General features: G+C 33.0%; 1 protein-coding gene across 1 annotated transcript in view; it reads left to right on the forward strand.

Moving 5' to 3' along the window:
* The window catches only part of Gpat4 (Glycerol-3-phosphate acyltransferase 4), a 64,746-nt gene that overhangs the window by 23,423 nt on the left and 19,225 nt on the right, over positions 1-22,098 (forward strand). Inside the window, 3 exon segments of the mRNA XM_023158978.2 lie at positions 10,445-10,546; positions 10,549-10,707; positions 19,840-20,085. Coding sequence (XP_023014746.2) covers positions 10,445-10,546; positions 10,549-10,707; positions 19,840-20,085 — 507 coding nt within the window.

The raw sequence follows: 22,098 nt of genomic DNA on the forward strand, positions 1-22,098 counted from the left end.
CTTTTTATTGTTGCACTTAACACCCCCTTAGAAAATCTGACGCGCTTGATTAATTTTTTTTTTCTTTTCACTTTTAACCCTTACGTACAACCACCCACATTATGCAAACGATCAGATTAACATACCAACATTATTAAAAATACGTAGGACATTGATGCTATCAATATCTGACGTGCTCCAGTATATCCATGCAACGGTATTTTTTAACATATTTAAAAATCTATAGTCGCTTCCCCCACCGATGAAAAGGTATATATTATACAACATTTTTTCTTCTTATAATCTTAGCTTTGCAACCTAATAAATATGTTTCAATGACGCTCGAGTAAATCCCCATTTTGCATCGTGGGCTACAACGTGCTGGCTATCGGAATGAAAAAGAAGTCATAAACAATGTTGCACATTTTCCATAAATCTAAAGCTAATGCTGAATAGGACAATTTCACACTAAAATCATTTGATATGAATATTTTGGAACTTATACTACAGTGCATTTCTTTAATGCCCCCCCCTTTTTTTTTGAACGGGTCAACTCAAAAAATTGATATTTGGGATAATGAAATTAATGCGTGAATACTTTATTTTGAAGTGAAATTGACAGATCAAACTTTCAAGATGGCGACTGAGCGCCATCTGTGAAAAAAACATTAAATGCAAAGGGAGGTCATGTGACACATCATTTTGAAGCTCCTGACGAATACTTCATAACCCTAGAATATGAAGTCAATATCTTCACCTACTACAAAATGACGAAACATTTAATAATTTCCTGAAGACAAACACATTAATATCGATATTTCTAGAAATATTCCTTTTTATCTGCCATATGGCAATTCCAACAACCCGATAAGGTGTGTTAAGTTATTTTTTGATTATAAAAACGTCGAAAAATGTCAGTACGACAATGAACATGATTTTCAGTTAGCATATTCTCATTTAGTTTTCGGTTTTACTAGTAGAAAGGTACCACGTCAACAATCTCTAAAATGGTCAATTCTCGTCCATTGAAAGAAAAAATTAAATCGATTTTTATTCACGGTGCGACGCGTAACTTTCACGAGACCGAAAAGATTTTCAATGAACGGTTTCCGAATCGTCCTATCTGAAGAAAATATTTGAGGGAACTTGTATCCAAATTCACAACTACCGGTAGTGTACATAACAAACAGCTCCCAGGTCATCCATCCATTCCGGAAGAACAGGAAGTGCAAATAATTAGTGAGATGGTAGTAAATCCTGAACAGTCTACTTATTTCGTCGCGAATGTTTGTGAGGTGTCTCCTTCTAGTGTGTGGATACTTTTAAAGAGGAATGGGTATCATCCATACAAAATTAAAATGGTACACCAACTGAAGATGACCCTGATCGAAGAACAGAATTCTACGAAATTATGATGGAAACCATTGCAAGGCATCCTACCTATCTCCACAATATTTGTTTTAGTCACGAATGTACATTTTTTTTAAACGGCAATGTTCACAGGAATATTGGGAAACCATATTGTAGGACCTCTATTTATTGATCAAAATTCAACAGGGGAATTGTATTTGAATATACTGTTGACCCTCTCATCTCTGAAATCGTCGAAGCGAATCCTATAATGAATTCGTTATGATATTGGTCGCCAGATTTGACCCCTTTGGACTTTTTTTATGGGGTTATTTGAAGCAAAAGGTGTACGAAACTGAACCTGCTTCAATATTGGATATACGGCATAGAATAATAAATATTTGTAGATATATTGACGTTACTGTGTTCGAAAATGTTCGGCGTGAAATATCGGATAGGCTGTTCATATGTCAAAAAGTTCAAGGCAACCATTTCGAGCATCTTCTGAACTGACTTCAAGCTTATTTCCTCATATTATGTAGTTAAATGTCAATGTATTCAGGCAATTATTAAAAGTTCCGCCATTTTGTAGTAGTTGAAGATATTGACATTATATTCTAGGGTTGTGAAGCATTTGTCAGGAGCTTCAAAAAGAGGTGTCACAAGACCCCCCTTTTCATTAAATTTTTTTCCCAGATGTCGGCCAGTCGCCATCTTGAAAGTTTCATCTGTCAATTTCACTTCAAAATAAAGTATTCACGCATTTATTTCACTATCCCAAATTTCAATTGTTTGAGTTGACCCGTTCAAAAAATAAAAGGGGGGATATTAGAGAAAAGCACGGTATAGGATAGCGCCAGCAATGCTCTTCAAATACAGAATTTAACTACTAAAAAAGTAATATTTTTGAGTAATCCCGTTCAATTTTGTGGGAGGCTACAGAATGGTCTTACTAACAGGGTGAATCATCAAATCAGCCTGTCATGCCGTACCGAACCCGATACAAATTTCTATACCTGTGTTGAGGGTATGAAAAATTCGTATTTCCCACCCTACGATATGTCCTATCGTGAAATTTTGTATGGTATGCTGTAGCTACAGGGTGCTTCATAAAATTAGCATTACAAGTAGATACTTTGACAAGGATTTTTACTTCGAGAAAAATAAGATATACGGGTGAAAGAAAGGTGTTGGCTTTCTACTTCTCAATCTCTATACTCTCTCTATAGAGAAAGCCTCCTCGAAGCAACTACTTTCATATAAACCTTTGAATAACACGAAAGAAAAATTACTTTGGAAACCACTTCTTTCATATATGAACATTGAATTATACAAAAAACACATTTTCAGTTTTTACAACAAACATTTGTTATGGAATTGAATCAGACATCATTCACAGGATTGCTATACAATATCAATATAGTATATGAAAGAGGCAAACTTACACTTACGTGGCGAACATCCGCTCAATTCATTCATAAAATTACGACTATGTCGCCATTGACTTAAATCTACTCGTGTCATCATTCACAGGATTGCTATACAATATCAGTATAGTATATGAAAAAGGCAAACTTACACTTACGTGGCGAACATCAGCTCAATTCATTTATAAAATTAGGACTATGTCGTCATTGACTTAAATCTACTCGTGTCATCGATGACAGTACGCAACGACATTCATTAGCTTGTTTGATTTAATCCCAGCCATAGGAGTCTTGTTTAAATTGAAAGGGGTATATTTTCTTCATCTTTACATATAAAATGTGGAAATCTTTCAAGGAAAGGAAGATAACAATTCTGTTTAAAATCTGTTTTTTCCGTTAATCAGCTGTCGCCCCCCATATGAACGACAACTCTCAAAAGTTGAGAACTTGTGCGAGCTAAGGACTAACGAGATCTTACCTTTTAACGTGTGATTCCTAACATGGTTGCAGAATCATTCCAGCTTCAACCAGATAAATTCTCTCGAGAAAAATATCTGGTCGAGGCGGGAATCGAACCCAAGATCTTCCGATCGTGAGTCAGACGCACTACCACCGCGGCCAATTCCACAACAACCATAAAATGGTTTTCGGCAACATACATTCTCATTTAGTAGTAATGTAGATGATATTTCAACAAGAATTTATCAGTTCATCTATTCAAATGCAAATATTCGACAAGATATATTGTCACATTGTCACGTCGAATGGGTCTCATTGGATATGTTATAACACTTGTTAACATATTTTTTGCATATAACAGAGAAAGAAAAATGGTTTTTGTCAAAAGCTCCGTTCCATGATGAGGTATAGGTACTTTCAAAATATGAAAGCGAAAATCAAGTACGTTTTTTATTCTTAAGCCTTTCATTGGTCGAACCATGATGATGATAATTGTTGACCGAAACATTTGATAATACATCAAGTGTGATGATGACCGAATGCAGGATAGAAATGGCTTCAAATTTTTTTAGGAAATAATATATCTCATTATTTTGAATAGAAAGTTAAAGATGGCCATTATTGAACGAAAGTCTTTGCGAAAATTTCATGACATCAAGTGAAACTGTATCTGAAGCAAGAAAAGAAAATCGCTTTTTTTATTTTTTCAAATATTTTGAAAACGCCTGAGCTTTTTTGGATTACAGTACATCCTTTGATTAACCTTTGAATTACGTAACTTTTTTGTAATTTATCTGACCTTCCAACTTTTAATGTTTTCAAGATTGAACCCTGTGTAATATTTTCGCATACAAAGTTAAATAAAAACGTTTTTGTTTCCATAATTATGTAACATTCCGCTAATTATCCCCAGCAAACATTATTTGATTTATTGATCTGACTATCTATAGAACGACTTATCAGTTTGCATTGAAATGGATTTGATGTAAGTATTTGCTTTGTCTCCACATGTATGACGAAACCTTATTGATAGTATAACTTTTACATATCTGGATGTCTTGGTAACAGACATTTTTTATTCAGCAAAGCGAACTATTGCAATAAATTGATTAAGCTCGAATTTTAAATGTATGAGGGCCCTCAAATCTTCACATAGAAAACGAACTATTTCAGGTAGATTTTTTTTTCCATCTAATTTCCTTATACAATTTTTTGAAGGTTTTTTGATTCATCCGAAAAAGTCAAATCCGATGAAAACGGCGTTTTTAATAATTTTGCATTTCAAGAAGACATATTTTTAAATAAGACGTTTTCTTATTTTCTTCTCTGCAATAACTACACATAATATAACTTCTAAGTAATATGTGTAGGTTTGTTATTCATGTGCATCCCAAAAAATAGTAACATTTCTCCATCTTCACCTTCTTCGGAAATGATTTCGAACTCTTTACACGAATATCAGGGGACTCATTTTCAACGTCATCATTGCCATTGTAACAAATTAACGAATTAACTGTCTTAAACAAATTCATTTCTAACAATATTTCACTATCACAAACTAATTTATATTCAAATTCCTTGTTTAACCGCTCGATTCACTTTCTAAACTCAACTGCCCTCTGGACGAGAATCCGGCATTTTATATCGGTAAAAGTCCACGGTAGAATTCTGTAGTCTGTTGGGTACTCGCCTAGACTTTTCACGGCGGTTTCAGACTGCATTCTTTCGCGGTGAGTCATGTATTTATTCTATGAATTGGCTGGCGTATGGGTCAGGGGCGGCTTCAGATTCATTACACTATTAACAATAATATCATTAGAATGTGCCAAAGTGAGACGATTTTGATGTGAGGTATATACCACCTAGTCATAATATATAACAGTGATGTAATGTAAGTGAGTTGAAATTTTAGCACGTTCTCAGTCTAGGAGTCAAAACTAGATTTCCTGTTATCTGTAGAAGAGTCATGTTTTCCAGCTGCATACAGTGTTCAGTACATATTTGTAATTGTACATTTTTTTCGGTGAACTACCACGTTTGAATTAGTTATTGCCACTGTAAACAGCTGCAAAAAACTTTAGCAGATATATCAATTTTGTAGATTTTTATGATTGACGCTTCGTCTACAATTGCGGTAGTCATCAAAGACAATAAGACAATGGAGACAGTGCTCCTCTCAGAACAAACTGCATTATTCGGATGTATACGTCTCTGGTTTTATTACAGGTGTGACTTCGATATCATTGGCTTCCATCGCCTCCCTGAATAATTTGTACTGTGTCTGTGTATGTGAATTTTCATTTTTCTCAAAAAATATTTATTTATCCATCAATTTCTCAGATATTATACACTTGTGCCAGTGTTTTCTCCAATCCTTGAAGACGTTCTGATATGCACTCCTCAGTCGTCGCAAAACACCGTTCTTTGATAGGTCTCTTCAATCTTGTGAAGAGGAAAAAGTCGAAGGGGGGTAAATCTGGTGAATACGGTGGCTAAGGCATAACTACGGTGTTGCTTTTGGGCATAACTTCAAGATAGTACTCCTTATTGGCCGTACGACCATGTGGCAAAAACTCCTGATGCACTACGCCACGGTATTCGAAGAATACTTGATCTTGGGTCTCCTGGTCTCTTCCATTGGAACGATTGAAAATGATTCGTCACCAGTTATGACCCTTGTGAGCAAACCTTGATCGCCATTGACATCATTCAACAATTCCTGAGCGATGCTCATGCGACGTTTTTTTTTTATCAAAATTTAGCAATTTTGGAAAGAACTTCGCTGCCACACGCTTCAGTCTCAAAATTTTCGAAAAAATTGCATGACATATGAGTCAACCGATATGCCATCATCTTGATTTCTCCACATTTTCATCGGTTGTCCAGGGAGAGCATCGTCATTTACATCTTTTCGACCTTCTGTGAAAACCTTGAACCACTTGTAAACATTTTTCTGGCTCAGAGTACAATCATCGTATGCCACTGTCAAAAAACGCTGTTTACCTTATTTTTTGAACAGTCCACGTATACCAGGTTCGGGTTCTGTTGGGCGATACCTGGAATTCTCGGCAAATTAAATATTGCTAAGGAGTCGCACAATAAAGTCTATAAAATAGAAACTTTTAGGTTTTCTTGAACATGAAAGATTCTTAACAAATGTCTAAGATAAATGTATTTTTTCCATGTGTTTGCCATAATTAATTGTATAAAACATTATATTTTATGTAAGTGTGCATATTAAATAAGTATCAGTTCATAAAGTAGCTTTTTAATAAATAGCACAAAACCGCAGAAACTTATTTTGCATCTTTATTGTGATTGTTTTATGCATCTGTCACAAAGGGGAGGCGTACTTCATGAAAGATATCACAATCAAATAATGGACCTATTTTCCTGTGTGCACCAAAATCTTTCACACAAGACGAATACTTTAAGGAATTGCAATTGTTGTACGAGGACTTTCGAAACTTTTTTCAATATTGAGTTCTAGCTTATTTGACTTATGCTATCTAGGTGACCACTATACATGGAGGGGCAACTTTTCTGGATAATTCACAGTTCTGTATATTTATGTATCATTTGAAAATATCACGTATATATTGTACTTGACACATTTATGTTATTCGTAAGCAAATCAAAGAGTGATGTTATTTTGAATTAATAATTAATTAGTGGGAAATGAACCTATTTAACTTGAATCTGGTCAATATTACACCTTGGTCAAAGACGAAACGTACTGGTTTAAGTTTGACGATAGTCGTGTCACTAAGTGTTCTGATGATGTGTTGAATTTATTGGAGCCTCTAGAGCAGTGGTTCTTAACCGGTGGTCCGCGGAGCCATCCTAATAAATATCTTAGATGAGTCGGCACGATACAATGCGACCCGTCGCTAAAATGTTTGAATGAATGAATGAATGAATGCTTTATTTATCATCGGATAATCATATTACAATATATAAAGAAAATATAAAAAATACAGATTACAGAAAATATAAAAAATAAAAGAATAGTATGGAACATGCTAAAATTTTTACACAGATCTATATATACATATACATTAACATATACATAAATATACACACACAGATATATACCCACATACACAAAAATAATATCATAATGAATCCACATCAGGAACCACCTATTTTATACATATATACACATATGCATACATATAAACACACACATACATATACATACACATACACATTTATAATGTTCAATTTGTCACATATTCTTTCATTTTTGTTTTAAACAATTTTATGGACGAAGATTCTTTGAGTTCACGAGGAAGTAGGTTGAATTCAACAATACCTTTGAAAAAGACAGGTTTCATCAAACTAGCTTTAAAGGTTGGTTTTACATAGAAATTCATATTACTTGCAGTTCGTGTTGCTCGATCATGGATATTGTCCACAGGAATCAATTGACACTGTAAATAATTGGGCAGTAAATTATTTATCATTTTGAAAATGAAAGTCATTTGAATATAATGATTTTGTTTCACATTAAGCCAGTTGAGGATATCTAACATCGATTTTATATTCGTGTACCTGTTTGTCCGTGTTTGAGGAAGAGTTACTATTTTCGTCGCAAGGTGCAGATGTTATGTATGTATGTAAGTCAGTATAAGGAAAAACATGGACGTAAGTGGTAACGGCTTGCGGGGTTTTATACGGACGGTGCTTCTGCTATGCTTGGTTTTCGCTCTGGTCTTGCAGTATTGATAAAAACCAAAAATCCGTTTACAATTACGACGCACTGCGTTATTCATCGTCAAGCACTAGCTGCCAAGACACTTCCAGAATGCTTTGCTTTGACGATGAAAATAGCTACAAAAGTAATAAATTTCATTAAAAAGAATGCACTCAATACTCGTCTCTTCAAACAATTGTGTTCTGATATGAACTCTGAAGATGAAACTTTGCTTTTCCACATGAAAGTGCCTTGGCTTTCCAAAGGAAACATGTTATTGAGGTTGTACGAACTAAGAGAGGAAGTAAAAATATTTTAACTAACAAGGAAAACAAAGAGTTGTTGGATCAGTTCTGCGAGTCCAAATTTCAAATATATTTTGCTTATTTGGTCGATTTTTTTGCGCAACTGAATAAATTAAACCTTCTGCAGGGGTCGGGATTTTAGATTGCAAGGCATGAGCAATAGTTTTGCTTATGAAGATAAAATCAGTGCGTTTATCGCTAAAATCGAGCTATGGATCAACAAGGTCGAAAGTAATAACTTTTTTGTGTTTGAAAAGCTTAATTAAATTATTGATGGACAGAGTGCTGAAATTGAAGGAGAAATACAAAAGAACATATTACATTTAAAAAACTTAAAAATTGAATTCAATCGCTATTTTCTCGACTGCGAGGATAAAAGTATTCAAAAACTGATCCTCAATCCATTTATTGTAAACGTTTCTGAGGTGCCTGATGAAGTTCAAGAAGAAGTGATTGATATGCTTCACGACAGCAATTTAAAAGATACATTCGAATCAGGAATTAATCTTGAAGAATTTTGTAGCCAAAAGGTAATTTCTTTACCACAACATCGAGACATTGCTATTCGTTACCTAACTTTATTTTCTTCGACATATCTATGTTTTCGGCGCTTCTGATTATTAAAAACAAGCGCCGAAATCCATTGGATGCCACTGCTGATATGCGTTTAAGTTTAACTAACACTGAACCAAGGATTCAGAATTTAGTAAAGAGTATGCAATCACACTGTTACAGTTACAGATTTTACCTAATGATTATAGGACATTAATTTTATTTATAGATGAATTAGAACAACCATTCTATTTATTTACTGTACTGTATTTATTTGTAGTTATCGTAAGGTACTTTATATTAACTACAAACTAATTAACTCCATGATATTAACTATTAACTAATTAACTCCATGACCTGACAGAATTTTTTTCAAACGGTCCCGCATGACTATAAGGTTAAGAACCACTGCTCTAGAGGAAGAGAGGACATTGGCAGATCAAGATCCTCAGATGATGTGGTGCTGCAGGTTTTTTTGAGTTTTCCTGCAGCTGAAAAAGCAAATGCGCCACTGGAATCAATGAAGTCGCCCCGGAGCGCCTATTAATTTTTGTTGTTGTTTTATAATTTACTCAGTTATAAACATTTTATGAAATTACTCTTTAATGAAGAATGGTTGGTTGGGTAACAGGATCAATTTTTTCTTAAAAAAAAACAATTGTTTTTCCAACGTTTCGAATTTAATTAAAATCTTCTTCAGGGCTCGAAAAGTAGTTTCTTCGTGTTAATATTACTATTTTAAAAACCATTAGACATATTAGATACATAAAAAAATGAAAACATTGTCGTTTTGTGTTGATGTTGTCTCGAATATTTGGTTGTTGCAATGTTATTCTTTTTTTTAATGTATCTAATATATCTAATGGTTTTTAAAATACTTATATTAACATAAAGAAACTACATTTCGAGCCCTGAAGAACAATTCAATTGAATTCGAAACGTTGACAAAAACTTTGTTTTTTTTAAGAAAAAATTGATCCTGTTACCGAACCAACTTTTCTCCAGAAAAAAACATTAGATCATTAAACTAACTAACTTACTCTTCAATGTTTTAAGAATCTTCCTTTCATAAGTTAGGAGATTAGTCACTGTATGTCACCATTCATATGATTTAGTAATGTAGGCTTTTACGGCTGGCGTCAATGTGTTGGTTGGTTTCCGGGTTTTGCCGTGGAGGAAAACAATCATATGATTTTCTTCAATTATTTCTCTTTATGATGAAAAATGTTGGTTCTGAAGGTGACAACCAGTTTAGCGGGTTAGTTCGGTATTCCGCTATAGTTTTTGTTTTTTCTCTTGCCCGGATTTGAAAATAAGTAATGTAAATATTTGTGATTTGGAAATATGCTCCACTAATAATAAAAATTAAAAAGTAAGGTGAGGGATGTAGTTATAGAATATTACATTATTCAGTGATTTGTATACTTTTAAAAATGTTGGTCTTTGATATATATGGGTTAAATTTGAGAAAGGTTTATTTCCATATAAACCGTGCTATAATGATTTTTATGTGTTGAACATTCTCCAAAATATTGTTGTTCCTGAACAGCATAGCAATTTCTCTTGAATCAAAATGCCGATTGTTATCGGTATTTATCATACATTGTTTATACTAATTTTTTAATAATTGTTTACAGAGAGCACCAACATCTATTTCAATGTAATATATTTTTCAGTATGGACGGAAGGATATAGAATCAGCTCAGAAATATAAAACTTTAGAAACACCCGATGAGGATGATGAAGGCTACAGCGAAGAAATTACATCACCGAAAAAAATAACGATCCTTCGCTAACTTCTCCTCCAAATGGTATATCCAATGGAGGGAATACTCTGATCAGCAGAGACGATAAACTTGTTTTTAAACCAGAACCTCCTACTCAACAGCACAAAGAAGAGGACAAATTATCTGATGAAGAACTGAAAGAAACAAATAAGGTAGGAATATTTTAAAGCAATAACTGTACTAATTTGATTGATAGAAAACGCATGTTTAAATTTCTTGCAAGTTATCTTTGTGCAGGGTGTTTTTTACCTTATAAAATTAATTAAAATATTCAATATCGAGATGCCGTAAAGTAGCACGATTCTGAAAAGTAACGCAAATTATACAATGAGACATGTTTGGTACAAGAGTTTCTATAGTGTTGTAAATCATGCCCTAAGAAAATAACGCCGGCCGCCACTGGTAGCCATAAACCAATTGTGACGTAGCTAAGAGCGCGCGAATGTAGGATGTTCGCTGTCGCTCTAGATGTAGCGAGAATAATGCTACCCATTTCGATGGAATTCCGGCGAATTTTGTACCGCATTTGATTACGATATATAAACGCTAGCCACGAGCATATCGACACAGTAAAGTGGAAGTTACAGTGGGGTACGCGAAGCGATCTATTGAGACATTCGAATAATAGTTGAAGTTTTTGTTGAAGTGTTTGTTGTATTTAAAGTGCAATAAAGTTGAGTTTAATCATTCAATGTAGTCAATTATTATTGGTCAACCCACGGGGAAAACGTAACAATACTTTTGTTTGTTTAAAGGTGATGTAAAATGATTTGAAATCCCTGAAAGAACCAATACAATTGAAAAATAAAAATGAGTAGCTGCAGATAACAATTCATTGAGCAAAAAAACTGAAATGAAATTACCGTGAAATAAAATACAAGCAAAAAAATTTAAAATCGAACAGTGGAACAAAAAAAACAAAGAAAATAAAAATTGAGAGATTTCAAGCCAAATTCTTCACGACGTTTCGATTGTTAGTATCAACAATCGTCTTCGGGTGATGATTATACTTTTGATAAGATTTTTTTTCGTATGATGATTTCTTTGAGTATTGAGCTCCGCCCCTAAGCATACCCTGAAGCTGCTGGATTCCATTCAGAGAAGAGACATACGCTTGATCGGAGACGCGAACATCACGTGCACCCTTGATAGCCTGGAACATCGAAGAAATGTTGGAGATTTGTCTCTCTTCTATAAAACTTTCACGGGAAGTGTTCAAGAGACTTGACATATTTGATTCCACCAAGAGCGCTACATATCAAAAATACGCGACGGACTGTGGCTGCTCATTGTGGTTCAACTTCACTGTTTAAGAACTCTTCCATTTGGAGAACTGAGTTCATGTGGTCGGTATTAGTCAAATCCAATGTGAATCGCTACTTTTGCACAGGCATCGCTCTTAGAGCGCCTTAAGGATTTTCCTGTGGTGCTTGTGTTTTGTCTTAAAAAAATTACTCACAAACATGAAACTTTTTTTCTGCTGCTACTGGGAGCTGTGTGACTTCTCCATCTTTTCAAAGAAAAGTTTGAACCTTTAGGACTGAGGGCGGTTTTCCTCATCTTTTCATGGCACCTATTAGAATAATGTTGTTCCTGGCACCAGTTTGTAAATCTATAGGTGTTAGATGTCTGTTATTTTTCTAGACATAATTTGAGTTGTATATAAATTGCTCACCTCCTGTGACTCAGTGCTCATATTTACATAAATGTCTGTACCCTGTCTGATTCGTTAATAACATTCAGTCGTTTTATCTTAGGCCACCTAGCGAAAAAAATGTTATTTTGGTTTCAATCACCACTGAGTAGGTAGGTCGAAAGTGATAGGGTCTGTTGACCGTCCACTGCAACTCGCGAGGATTTATTTTGACTCATTCTTATTCAAACTCAATCAAATAAATCCAGCTTCTTGACGAAACTGAATAATTCATTTGTTGAGAAATCTTTTATCAGCTGTAAGGAACTAAATGCAATCTCCTAATCCTCTCGGGTAATCTGTAACCATCTGGTCTGGAATGTGCAGCTCTAGACATTCGATCTGTCAACCATCTACTGGCATATCCTCCGTGGCCGCCATAATGGCATACTGAAGAGTTTCCAATTGACTAGTCGGTACTGAGGATGTCGGATATTCAAGGTGTAAGTATTCCACCTTAATGACCGCAGCAGCCTTCTCATAGGAAGGAATCAGTAAGTCAGCTACACTTGACTATACATTAGATTCAGACATACAGGAATTTTTCGTCTATAGATGGGGTGGATCATTGTTTTAGCTTAGGCGCTTGCTTCTGCTGCTCAAGAATCGTTTAGGAGAACTCTTACCTCCACAGGCTACACTCATTCCTGCAGGGCACCACTAAGTAGATTAGATTAGGTCCAAAGTGAGTGGGTCTATTCGATCCTCCACTGCAAGGGTTTATTGTGGCTTAACCTATTCACACTCGACCAAATAAACCCAGCTACTTAACGAAGCCGATTAGTTTGTATAGTGAGTGGTCTTTCAGGTCAGATGGTAAGAGTACGGCTATGCCGAACTCTAAAAACCTGATTCGGTCCCCAGCGAGGCAGCCACAAAGTATGTGCTCTGCCGTTTCATCATTTTCCAAACAAAGGCGGCACACACTGTCTTCCGACAATCCGAGTCTTGCATATGATGATTCGATGATTCAATTGACAGTGACCTGTAAGAAGGCCTGTTAGACATCGTAGTTCATCCCTACAATAGTCCAACAATGGTGAATAAACGCCTTGGAGTGAGCCAATTCTGATAGAATCTGCCAGAAGTCCCTAAATCTTCTTGCCATCCAGGTGACCAACATAAAACTGTATTTCAATTTCCACAATATATACCCTTCTCAAAACACCAACTAACTAGTTTCAGACTTCCCATTGCTATCTCATATCTGTTCAAGGTTTACAAAGAAGATCTTTAACCTCAGTGAAGTCCAATTCAGAAAGATGAATTCTCTACCAGCGAGATCATTTGTCTCCAATAGAGTCTATTTTTTCTCTCTTAGTCCTAGTGTGCATAATGTTTTTTGATAAACACTGTAGGACAGTATCCCTTTGTTTAATATTATTAGATACCGAATAACATTTTTTAGATCTAACAGTTCGTTTAAATGTTAATATACTAAAGTAAAACAAGAATATGATATGCTGTTGATAAATTCAAAGAAAGGACAAATTGAAAAATAACATAATATGTTCTGACAACAAATCTGAATGCATATGGAGCATCTGCAATGAAATTAAAAGCTAAGTGAAGAATTCTGTTTACAATGTAATGTTACAATCAATACCGAAAGAAAAAAAATCGCCTACACTGATATTTTAATGGCAGCAAGTAAATGAAGAATAAATGTATTCAGCCTATGCCATTACAAAAGTTGCACTAGTTATTTGTGATATTTTATCATATTTACTATTCATTTACATACGAAATATTTCCAATACAATTAAACTCGGCTATTGTGAAACCATTGCGAAAAAGTGATTCCTTTGAAATTCATAGACTCATTAATGTTCTACCTATCTTCTTAAGTGCTAATCAACATGGTTCTCTAATCTCTAATAACTGCAATTTCAATTCACTATGAACATTATAAACTTGATGAAACGATTAAAAAAAACACTCCTCCCACACTAGAACAAAAATATTGTCTCTTGACATGTTGGATATCTGGACAACCATGAGGGTCTCTATTTTGATTATTTTCAAAACAATGGATCAGTCATTGCAGATTTTTTGTTTGGAAAACCATGTTGATCATCACTGTGTTGTAAATTAAAATTTTTTTTTAGTATTTATGAACACAATTATGAAATGAAGATGATCATGTAATGAGTAGTGTCTTGTGAAAAATAGAAAACATTGTGAATAACAATTACTATGCTAAAAATTTTTCAGATGTGAATTGCTGATTTAGAGTATTGGTTCAAGGATTCTTAATATTCATGAAGGAAAATATTTACACTTTCAAATTTTTCCATATTCATATTACATTCAAATTAGTTGAATTGTCGTGTAATGAAGATTATTCACCTTTAAAGACATCAACAAGTGCAGGCTCCATTGCTAACAACTATAATGCAAAATAATCATTGTTATAGTTTTTTTTCAAAATAATTGTTATTCATGAATTGCATAATTATTTGTTTACTGCATCAGAAATAGTCCATTTGCTATTAATATTTCATTTACGCTTCATTAATTGAAAAACATAGTTTTTGCATGAAAAAAATTAAATGATTGTTTTTATATTCATCAAGAAATGCGATTGTAGTTTGTGCGTCTTATCTAGTTTGAACTATTTTTTTCCGATGAAGTTACATTGAAAGAGTTTGAAAATTGCGGAATACATGTATACAGTTATATTTTTAGTCCAGACAAAATAGATGGAAAAAGGGCTGGGTTTGCAAAAATTCCCTACAAGCTAATTTTTTTACAGACCATAATATACTTTATAAATTAAATCTCAAATATCCCCATCGATCCCACTTGTGCGTTGTTTTTTATTCGAGGTCAAAGGTCACAAATTTCTGTTTTTTTGTGTATATCTCTTGAATGACGAGATCGGTACATAGTTTAACAAAATCCCGAAACACGTCAAATTTAAATTATAATTTGACATACTTTCACGGAAAAATGCTACCCCTACCTTCAACCCTCGTCGAATGACAGGTACAACTCCCAATTTTTTTAATGGGGAGCATAGGCTTGTGATGTATCGTTTGAAAGGTCTCTTCATTCTGTATTCAAAAATGTTATCGCTTTCAAGTTCATTGCAACAATTAAGATAAAATTAATTGAAATCATGTGGTTATCGAAATTCGATAAAATATACTCGAAACTTATTTCATGTTGAGGTATTGATAATGAATGGTATCCTTTAAAAAAAAACCTAAATAATTTCCGTGGCAACGTTAGTTTAAAGTGCCTTGTCAACTTATTTTGTATATTACAACATTAGTCGTCAGTATTTTAATTTGAGTTTAAAGTTCGTCAACTTCAAGTCTGACAAATGGTTAAATTAACGGAAATGCATAAAATAACAGTTTTACAAATGATTGGTTACGGAGATAAAACCCGAACACAATAGGAAGGAGCTCGCCTATTTTTATTATTTTTGTGAGCAAATGATGGACATCTTGGATAACAATATCTATTTATTTATTTATTTATTTGTTTATTTATAAACGGGTTACCCCAATACAGTTAAGAAATAACATATATGTTGCGACGTTTAATTATGCACTATACACATTGAAATCATATCAGAATACAAAAATATAATAATATCTGAAATATATAAATATAAAATAATAATAAAATTTCAATTTTTCAACATTATCACTAATCATAAATCATAAGTAGAAATCAATAGAACAACAATCTAGCTATTTGTTTTTTAAAAATCTTTGAATTTTCGCAGAAGAAATCAAAATTTCCCAATCTTAACATATTTGAGATGGGTGTATAAAAACCATAGTTAGTTGAGTGATGTGGTACAACAAATAAGTTTTTTTGTCTGGTTTGTCTATTTGGAACATTGAATGGTATAATAGAGAGAACTTCCGGACAATCGATTATGCCAGAAATTATTTTGAATTAGAAGACGTTATGCTTTCTGATGAGTGTACTTTGTCTCTGCTAATCGCAAAATTGCCGCTACTGGTCAACGGAAAATCCTCACTGAATGAGATAATAACACACGCAATACCCTCAAAAGGTCCATGTTTCGGCAAGGATTGTAGGGAACCATATCATTGGTCCCTTTTTAATTAAGGACAACTTGAATGACGATAATTATTTGGCAAAACTTCAAAATGAAGTCATTCCAAGTTTAGCAAACTTATATCCTGATCCAGGAAACCCTCAAGTCCAGTGAATATGATATGATTTCAGCAGGATGAGACCACCACAACACCAAGTTGATGTTCTTTTTATGGGGATATGTGAAGAGCAATGTTTACAAAACTAAAACCTTCAGATTTGAATGACTTAAAAGAACGAATAATGCTTGCGATTAGGTCGGTCACGCCTGCTATGTTTAAATAATGTTAGAAGACAGTTTTATTTGAGATTAGGATATTGCCAAGACGTTAGCGATGAGCATTTTGAACATCTACTTCGTTAAAATCCATAGTTCTTTTTCGTATTCTACATTTCATTACGTTTTTCATTACATTTTAGTTTTTGAGTGTATTTTTTCGAATTTCGGTAACCACATGATTTTATTTTATTTATCTTAATTGTTGCAAGAAACTTGAAATGAAGAGATCTTTCAAATGATATATCAAAAACCTATATATCCCATTTAAAAAATTGGGGGTTGTACCTATCATTCGAAGGGGGTTGAAGGTAGTTGTGGCATTTTTATGTTCAAGAATGTCAAATCATAATTTACATTTGACGTGTTTCGGGATATTTTTAAATATGTACAGTAACCAAAATAATGAATTTATTCCATTTTTCTTTTACACACTGTATAAGAAACAATGTTGATCATTTGAGCTTTCGAAAAATTTGGTTTTCTTCCAAAATATCTCAAATTAAAATATGGAAGCAATCTATAAATCGAAGAACATATAGAAATAACTCACCAAAATTAGGTTTAAAAAAGAAATGGCATTCATTTACACAAATAAAACGATGACTACACCTGGGAAAATGGATCTTAATATAATTTTGGTCTATAAAGAGTTATAATTATAACTCTTATAATTATAACTTATAATTATAACTTATAATTATAAGTCCGAGTAAAAATGTGAAAATGAAAAAATCAATTATCAGTTGTAAATACAATTTAGGTATTTTAAGAGTTTTTTATTTTTATTTTTTTTTTAATTCTATTATTTGATCAAAAGTTGAAATGTAATTATAAATTTGCTCAAATTCTGTATTTTCGATTTTTTGTTTAAAGCATTTTACTAATTTGAACCATTTCAAGAAAAAATCTTTCAGTTTTGTTACTTTCTACAGATAGAATTTTGGTATTGTTATAATGCATAGCGTGACCCTCCAAAATTACATGCTCTGCTAAACCAAAAGATTTTTCACTCGGTCTGCATTCACTTTTATATGAGGTAATTCATGAAGATATTTTACAAGAAATCTCACCAATGTAACCCAAATTACAGGGTGTATATGGAATACTGTATATCACATTATATTTTTCTTTAGTTGTGAGGGAAGTTTTAGTTTTCGAATAAAGGTTAGGATTAGTTTGCAACATTTTGTAGAACTTTCCATATAGGAATATATTGAATTGAGAAATATTGAATAGTCGTATGCTCATTATTGTTGTTTAAAGGGGAAGAATTAAATGAAATTTGATTATTTGAATTTGTCTTATTTCACTATATATTGAAATTTGCTAAGTTGATTAAATATTTATTCAAAAGCTTTGGCGTATAACAATTATCTATCAAAATATTCCTCAGTGATTTCAAATCATGTTTGACAAAAATCTGGATGAGATAATCTTGTAACTCATTCTCTAAGAGATAAAATTGAGTAAGTTTCCATTCTCAGAGGATGATGAGAAAAGTAATTGATAATAAATCTATTACTCTGATATAGATTTTCTATACCATCGTGGTCTTGAGAACGTAGATAGATAGATAGATAGATAGATACATTTATTTCAACAGAGTATTTTATAATCATTCACAGGAGTGGCAGAAAATTTTTGTCTGAGAAATACGTCAAAAGGAAAATTGTAAAGATATCAAATATGTGTACATATAAATCTAAAAATGAAGCATTCAAAATGAATTGCTTCAAGTTTCAAACACGATTACAAACATATTAAAATGTGCGTCATATTGCGCATGATTACTGAAAGTAGAGATAATTTCTATAAAATACATAGCGCAATATTGAATAAAATTTTGTTTCATAAATTTCCACAGGCCAGAAAATATTCATCAGTATTGTAGGGCTCCAGATTACATAAGAATGTTCTTACAGATTTCAGAAATATGTTAGCAACAACAATATCTTTTATGTTTTTCGAAAGATTATTATAAAATTTCATTCCAGTGTAGATAGTGCTACGTTCATATAGGGATTTTGCATGGATGGGATATGAGAAGTCTTTTTTTTGTCTTGTCTCGTAAATATGCGTTTTGCGATGTATGTCAAAATGGCCTGGATGATTGATAATAAATTTTATCGATTCATATATATAGATTGCTGACACAGTAAGTAGTTTGTTGATTTTAAAGGCTCCTCTGCAGGAATCTCTTGTATTTATATTAAAGATTATTCTGATAATTTTTTTTTGACATAGGAAAACTCTATTAAACCCATGACATGAGCCCCAGATGATTATCCCTTGTCTCATAGCGGAGTAAAAATTCGCATAATATACTGCAACTAGTGCTTCAAGATCAACATTTTTTTTAGAACTCTCATGGCGTATGTTACCGTGGATAGTTTATTGCAAAGGTTATCTATATGAACGTAACCTCCAAATCTGATAACTCTCATGTCAAGGAATGGCAGAGATTTATTCATATCTTCCTCACTCGTGAATTCTAGGTGAGGATTGTTTGAGTTGAAGAACCTGAGAGTGTTATGAATTTGATTTTCAGAAAGAGCTAAGAATATGTCATTAACATCGTTCAATTAGGGGAATATCATATTCTGAATCATTCAAACAGAAATCACAAATGAAAATTATCGAGGAGGGATACACACGATAAGATGATAAATATTTCAAGATGAAATTTCAAAACATTCATCTCTCTACTACCTGAACAGTAGGCTCTGGTTAATGTCGGAAAAAAACTACTTTCCCGGTTAATACGACGTTGTATATTGAATTATATCGGACAGCTACTTTGTTCACGAGATGGAGCTGTTACTAGGTTTCATATATGTAGCGGAGCCGCATTGAAATTAATTGACTACCAGGCACTTTGCTGTCTGGGTAGAATCTTTCCTGTACTGATGAGAGGTAATACCTCAAAACCGCGGTTTGCAGGTGATCTACTTGAATAATTTAAGCATGGCCCTGCTGCAAATTTAAGTAAAATGAGATTTTTTCGTCTAAAGTTGTATTTTGTGTAATTTTACTCCAATGATACACTGGATGCTTAGAACCATTGATTCTTGCTTCCATTCTTTAAATTTAGATATACTGGAAAAAGGAAATGAAAGAGAGAGAGAGGTTGAATTTTGAGTTTTAACCCCCTTTTAAATCCTCTACAAATGTTTTATGAATATTAGTGGTCAAATGTATTATCTATATGTTTACCATCGTTTTTATTTCCAGGAGCAATACAAAGATTTAGACTTATCTGAAGTATGTGATTATGTGAAAGTTGGAGTGGAAGCTATCATAGAAGATCAAGTAACGTCAAGGTTTGAAGCGGAAGAACTGAAAAACTGGAATTTACTGATTCGAACAAATAGAGGATACGAATTCATATCATGGAAATTGACTGTCATTTGGATATGCGGATTTTTCATTAGATATTTTTTCTTATTTCCTTTGAGGGTTATAATATGCTGCTTTGGAGTGAGTTACATTTTTTTTTTTAAACTTGTTGATTTTCATTTGTGACCTGTTTGTATATTGCAGTTCCTATTCAACTTTTAATATACTTTTCTTTCATTTTTACGTATATATGAATATGTGGGATGTCATTTGAAAAGTTCATTTTAGTGTTTGCTGTTATTGGAAGTAGACTCAGAGAAATATGATGGATGAAGAAAAGAGAAATGAAACTACTAACGTTACTGCAGTTTCGTCCTATACGGACATTTTCAAACTTATATATAATATAAATATAATTATAGTTCATTGCATAAGTTTGAAAATGTCCGTATAGTACGAAACTGCAGTAACGTTAGGTACAAATAAAAGTGGTAAAAAACATAAAAAGTTTCATTCATCTTTTCTTCATTATAATTTTCTACCACGTAGTAACGGCTACATCCATCAATTTATTGAAATATGATGGAATTGGCCGATACTTGATGAAAATTCATAACTAACGTATTCAAAAAACACTTTATTGTGAGATTTTCACTAAACAGTATTACAAAAAGCAAAACATGTTTCGCCATACAATGGCTTCTTAGGGCGTGCCTTTACTAACTATATTCTACATATTCAGTGCTTAATATACCTAATTTTACAATTTGTAGTACCTACATTTCAAGTAGCTGAGTTTTACTTAAGTTGTAATGAATTAAATTACCTGAGCTTATGTCCCAGTTTCCACATTTGAAAAAATATTCAGTGACGTGGGAGTTATTCAGTTCTAATTGATCATTCAGTAAATTACCCGAATTCTTGAATTTATTAATTTCTAAACATTCTAGAAGATTGAGTTTCAAACCTTCTAAATGTAATTAATATGTCGTATTCATGATTAAACTGATGTCCTTCTGATAAAAGGTAGTTTGCAAATGTAGAATTGGTTTCTTTATTTACAAAACTACTTCTATTCTATTTATATCTTTGGGAAAATTTTTTTCCTGTCTGGCCAATATACAGTTTTGGGCAAGAGCTGGAATTGACATGTCAATTCCGTCCACCCGTCAATAAAATTCACCACTGAAAGGGAGGTAAATAATTCAATAAATTACTTTCACCTAACCATTACGAAAAATAACAATAAACATGAATTTGCAATTTTCCACAAACCATCTTACACAGACATTATCATACATAACTCCTCCACACACCCTTACCAGCATAAATTTACTGCATTCAACAGTATGCTTCATAGACTATTAAATATTCCACAGAGTAATTTCCAGAGAGAGCTGAGTTTGAACAAACAAATCGTGGTTATAAGGTAGATATTATAGACTCCATTCTTTCCAAAAAACTTCAAAAGCAAGCCATGGACAGGTCTACTCAAATTCAAGATGCGATAATGTCAGTTATAGGACATTGTCATATTTGGGTGAACCCACCATTAATATTGCCTATTTTTTTAAAAAGAATGCGTAAACATAACTTACAGAACGAATAATAGTCTAAGTAAATGTATTAAAATCAATGAAGACAAAACTTCAGTGTTGGCTAGATCAGAAGTATATAAGCTGAATTGTGTCTCTTGCCTAAAACTGTATATTGTATATTGGCCAAACATGGAGAACATTTTCCAAAGAATTAAAGAGCATTGATGTAGTTTTGTGAGTAAAAAGACCAATTTCACAATTGCAAACCACTTTTTAGCAGAAGGACATGAGTTCAATCATGAATAAGACGTAATACATTTAAAAGAGAAAAGTTTGAAACTCAATCTTCTAGAATGTTTAGAAATCAATAGATTCAAGAATTCGTGTAATTTTTACTAAATGATCAATTAGAACTGAATAACTCACCGTTACTAAATATTTTTTCAAATGTGGAAATTGTAATTTAATTCATTACAACTCAGGTAAAACTCAGGTACTTGAAATGAAGTTGATATAATTTATAAAATTAGGTATATTAAGCATTGAATATGTAGAATATAATTTGTAAAGACACGCCCGAACAAGCCACTGTATGGCGAAACACGTGTTGCGTTTT

Source organism: Leptinotarsa decemlineata, unplaced genomic scaffold, assembly GCF_025532065.1.
Source record: "Leptinotarsa decemlineata unplaced genomic scaffold, Ldec_3_MD MMD2_P_RNA_scaffold_5, whole genome shotgun sequence".
NCBI classification, from domain to species: Eukaryota; Metazoa; Arthropoda; class Insecta; order Coleoptera; family Chrysomelidae; genus Leptinotarsa; species Leptinotarsa decemlineata.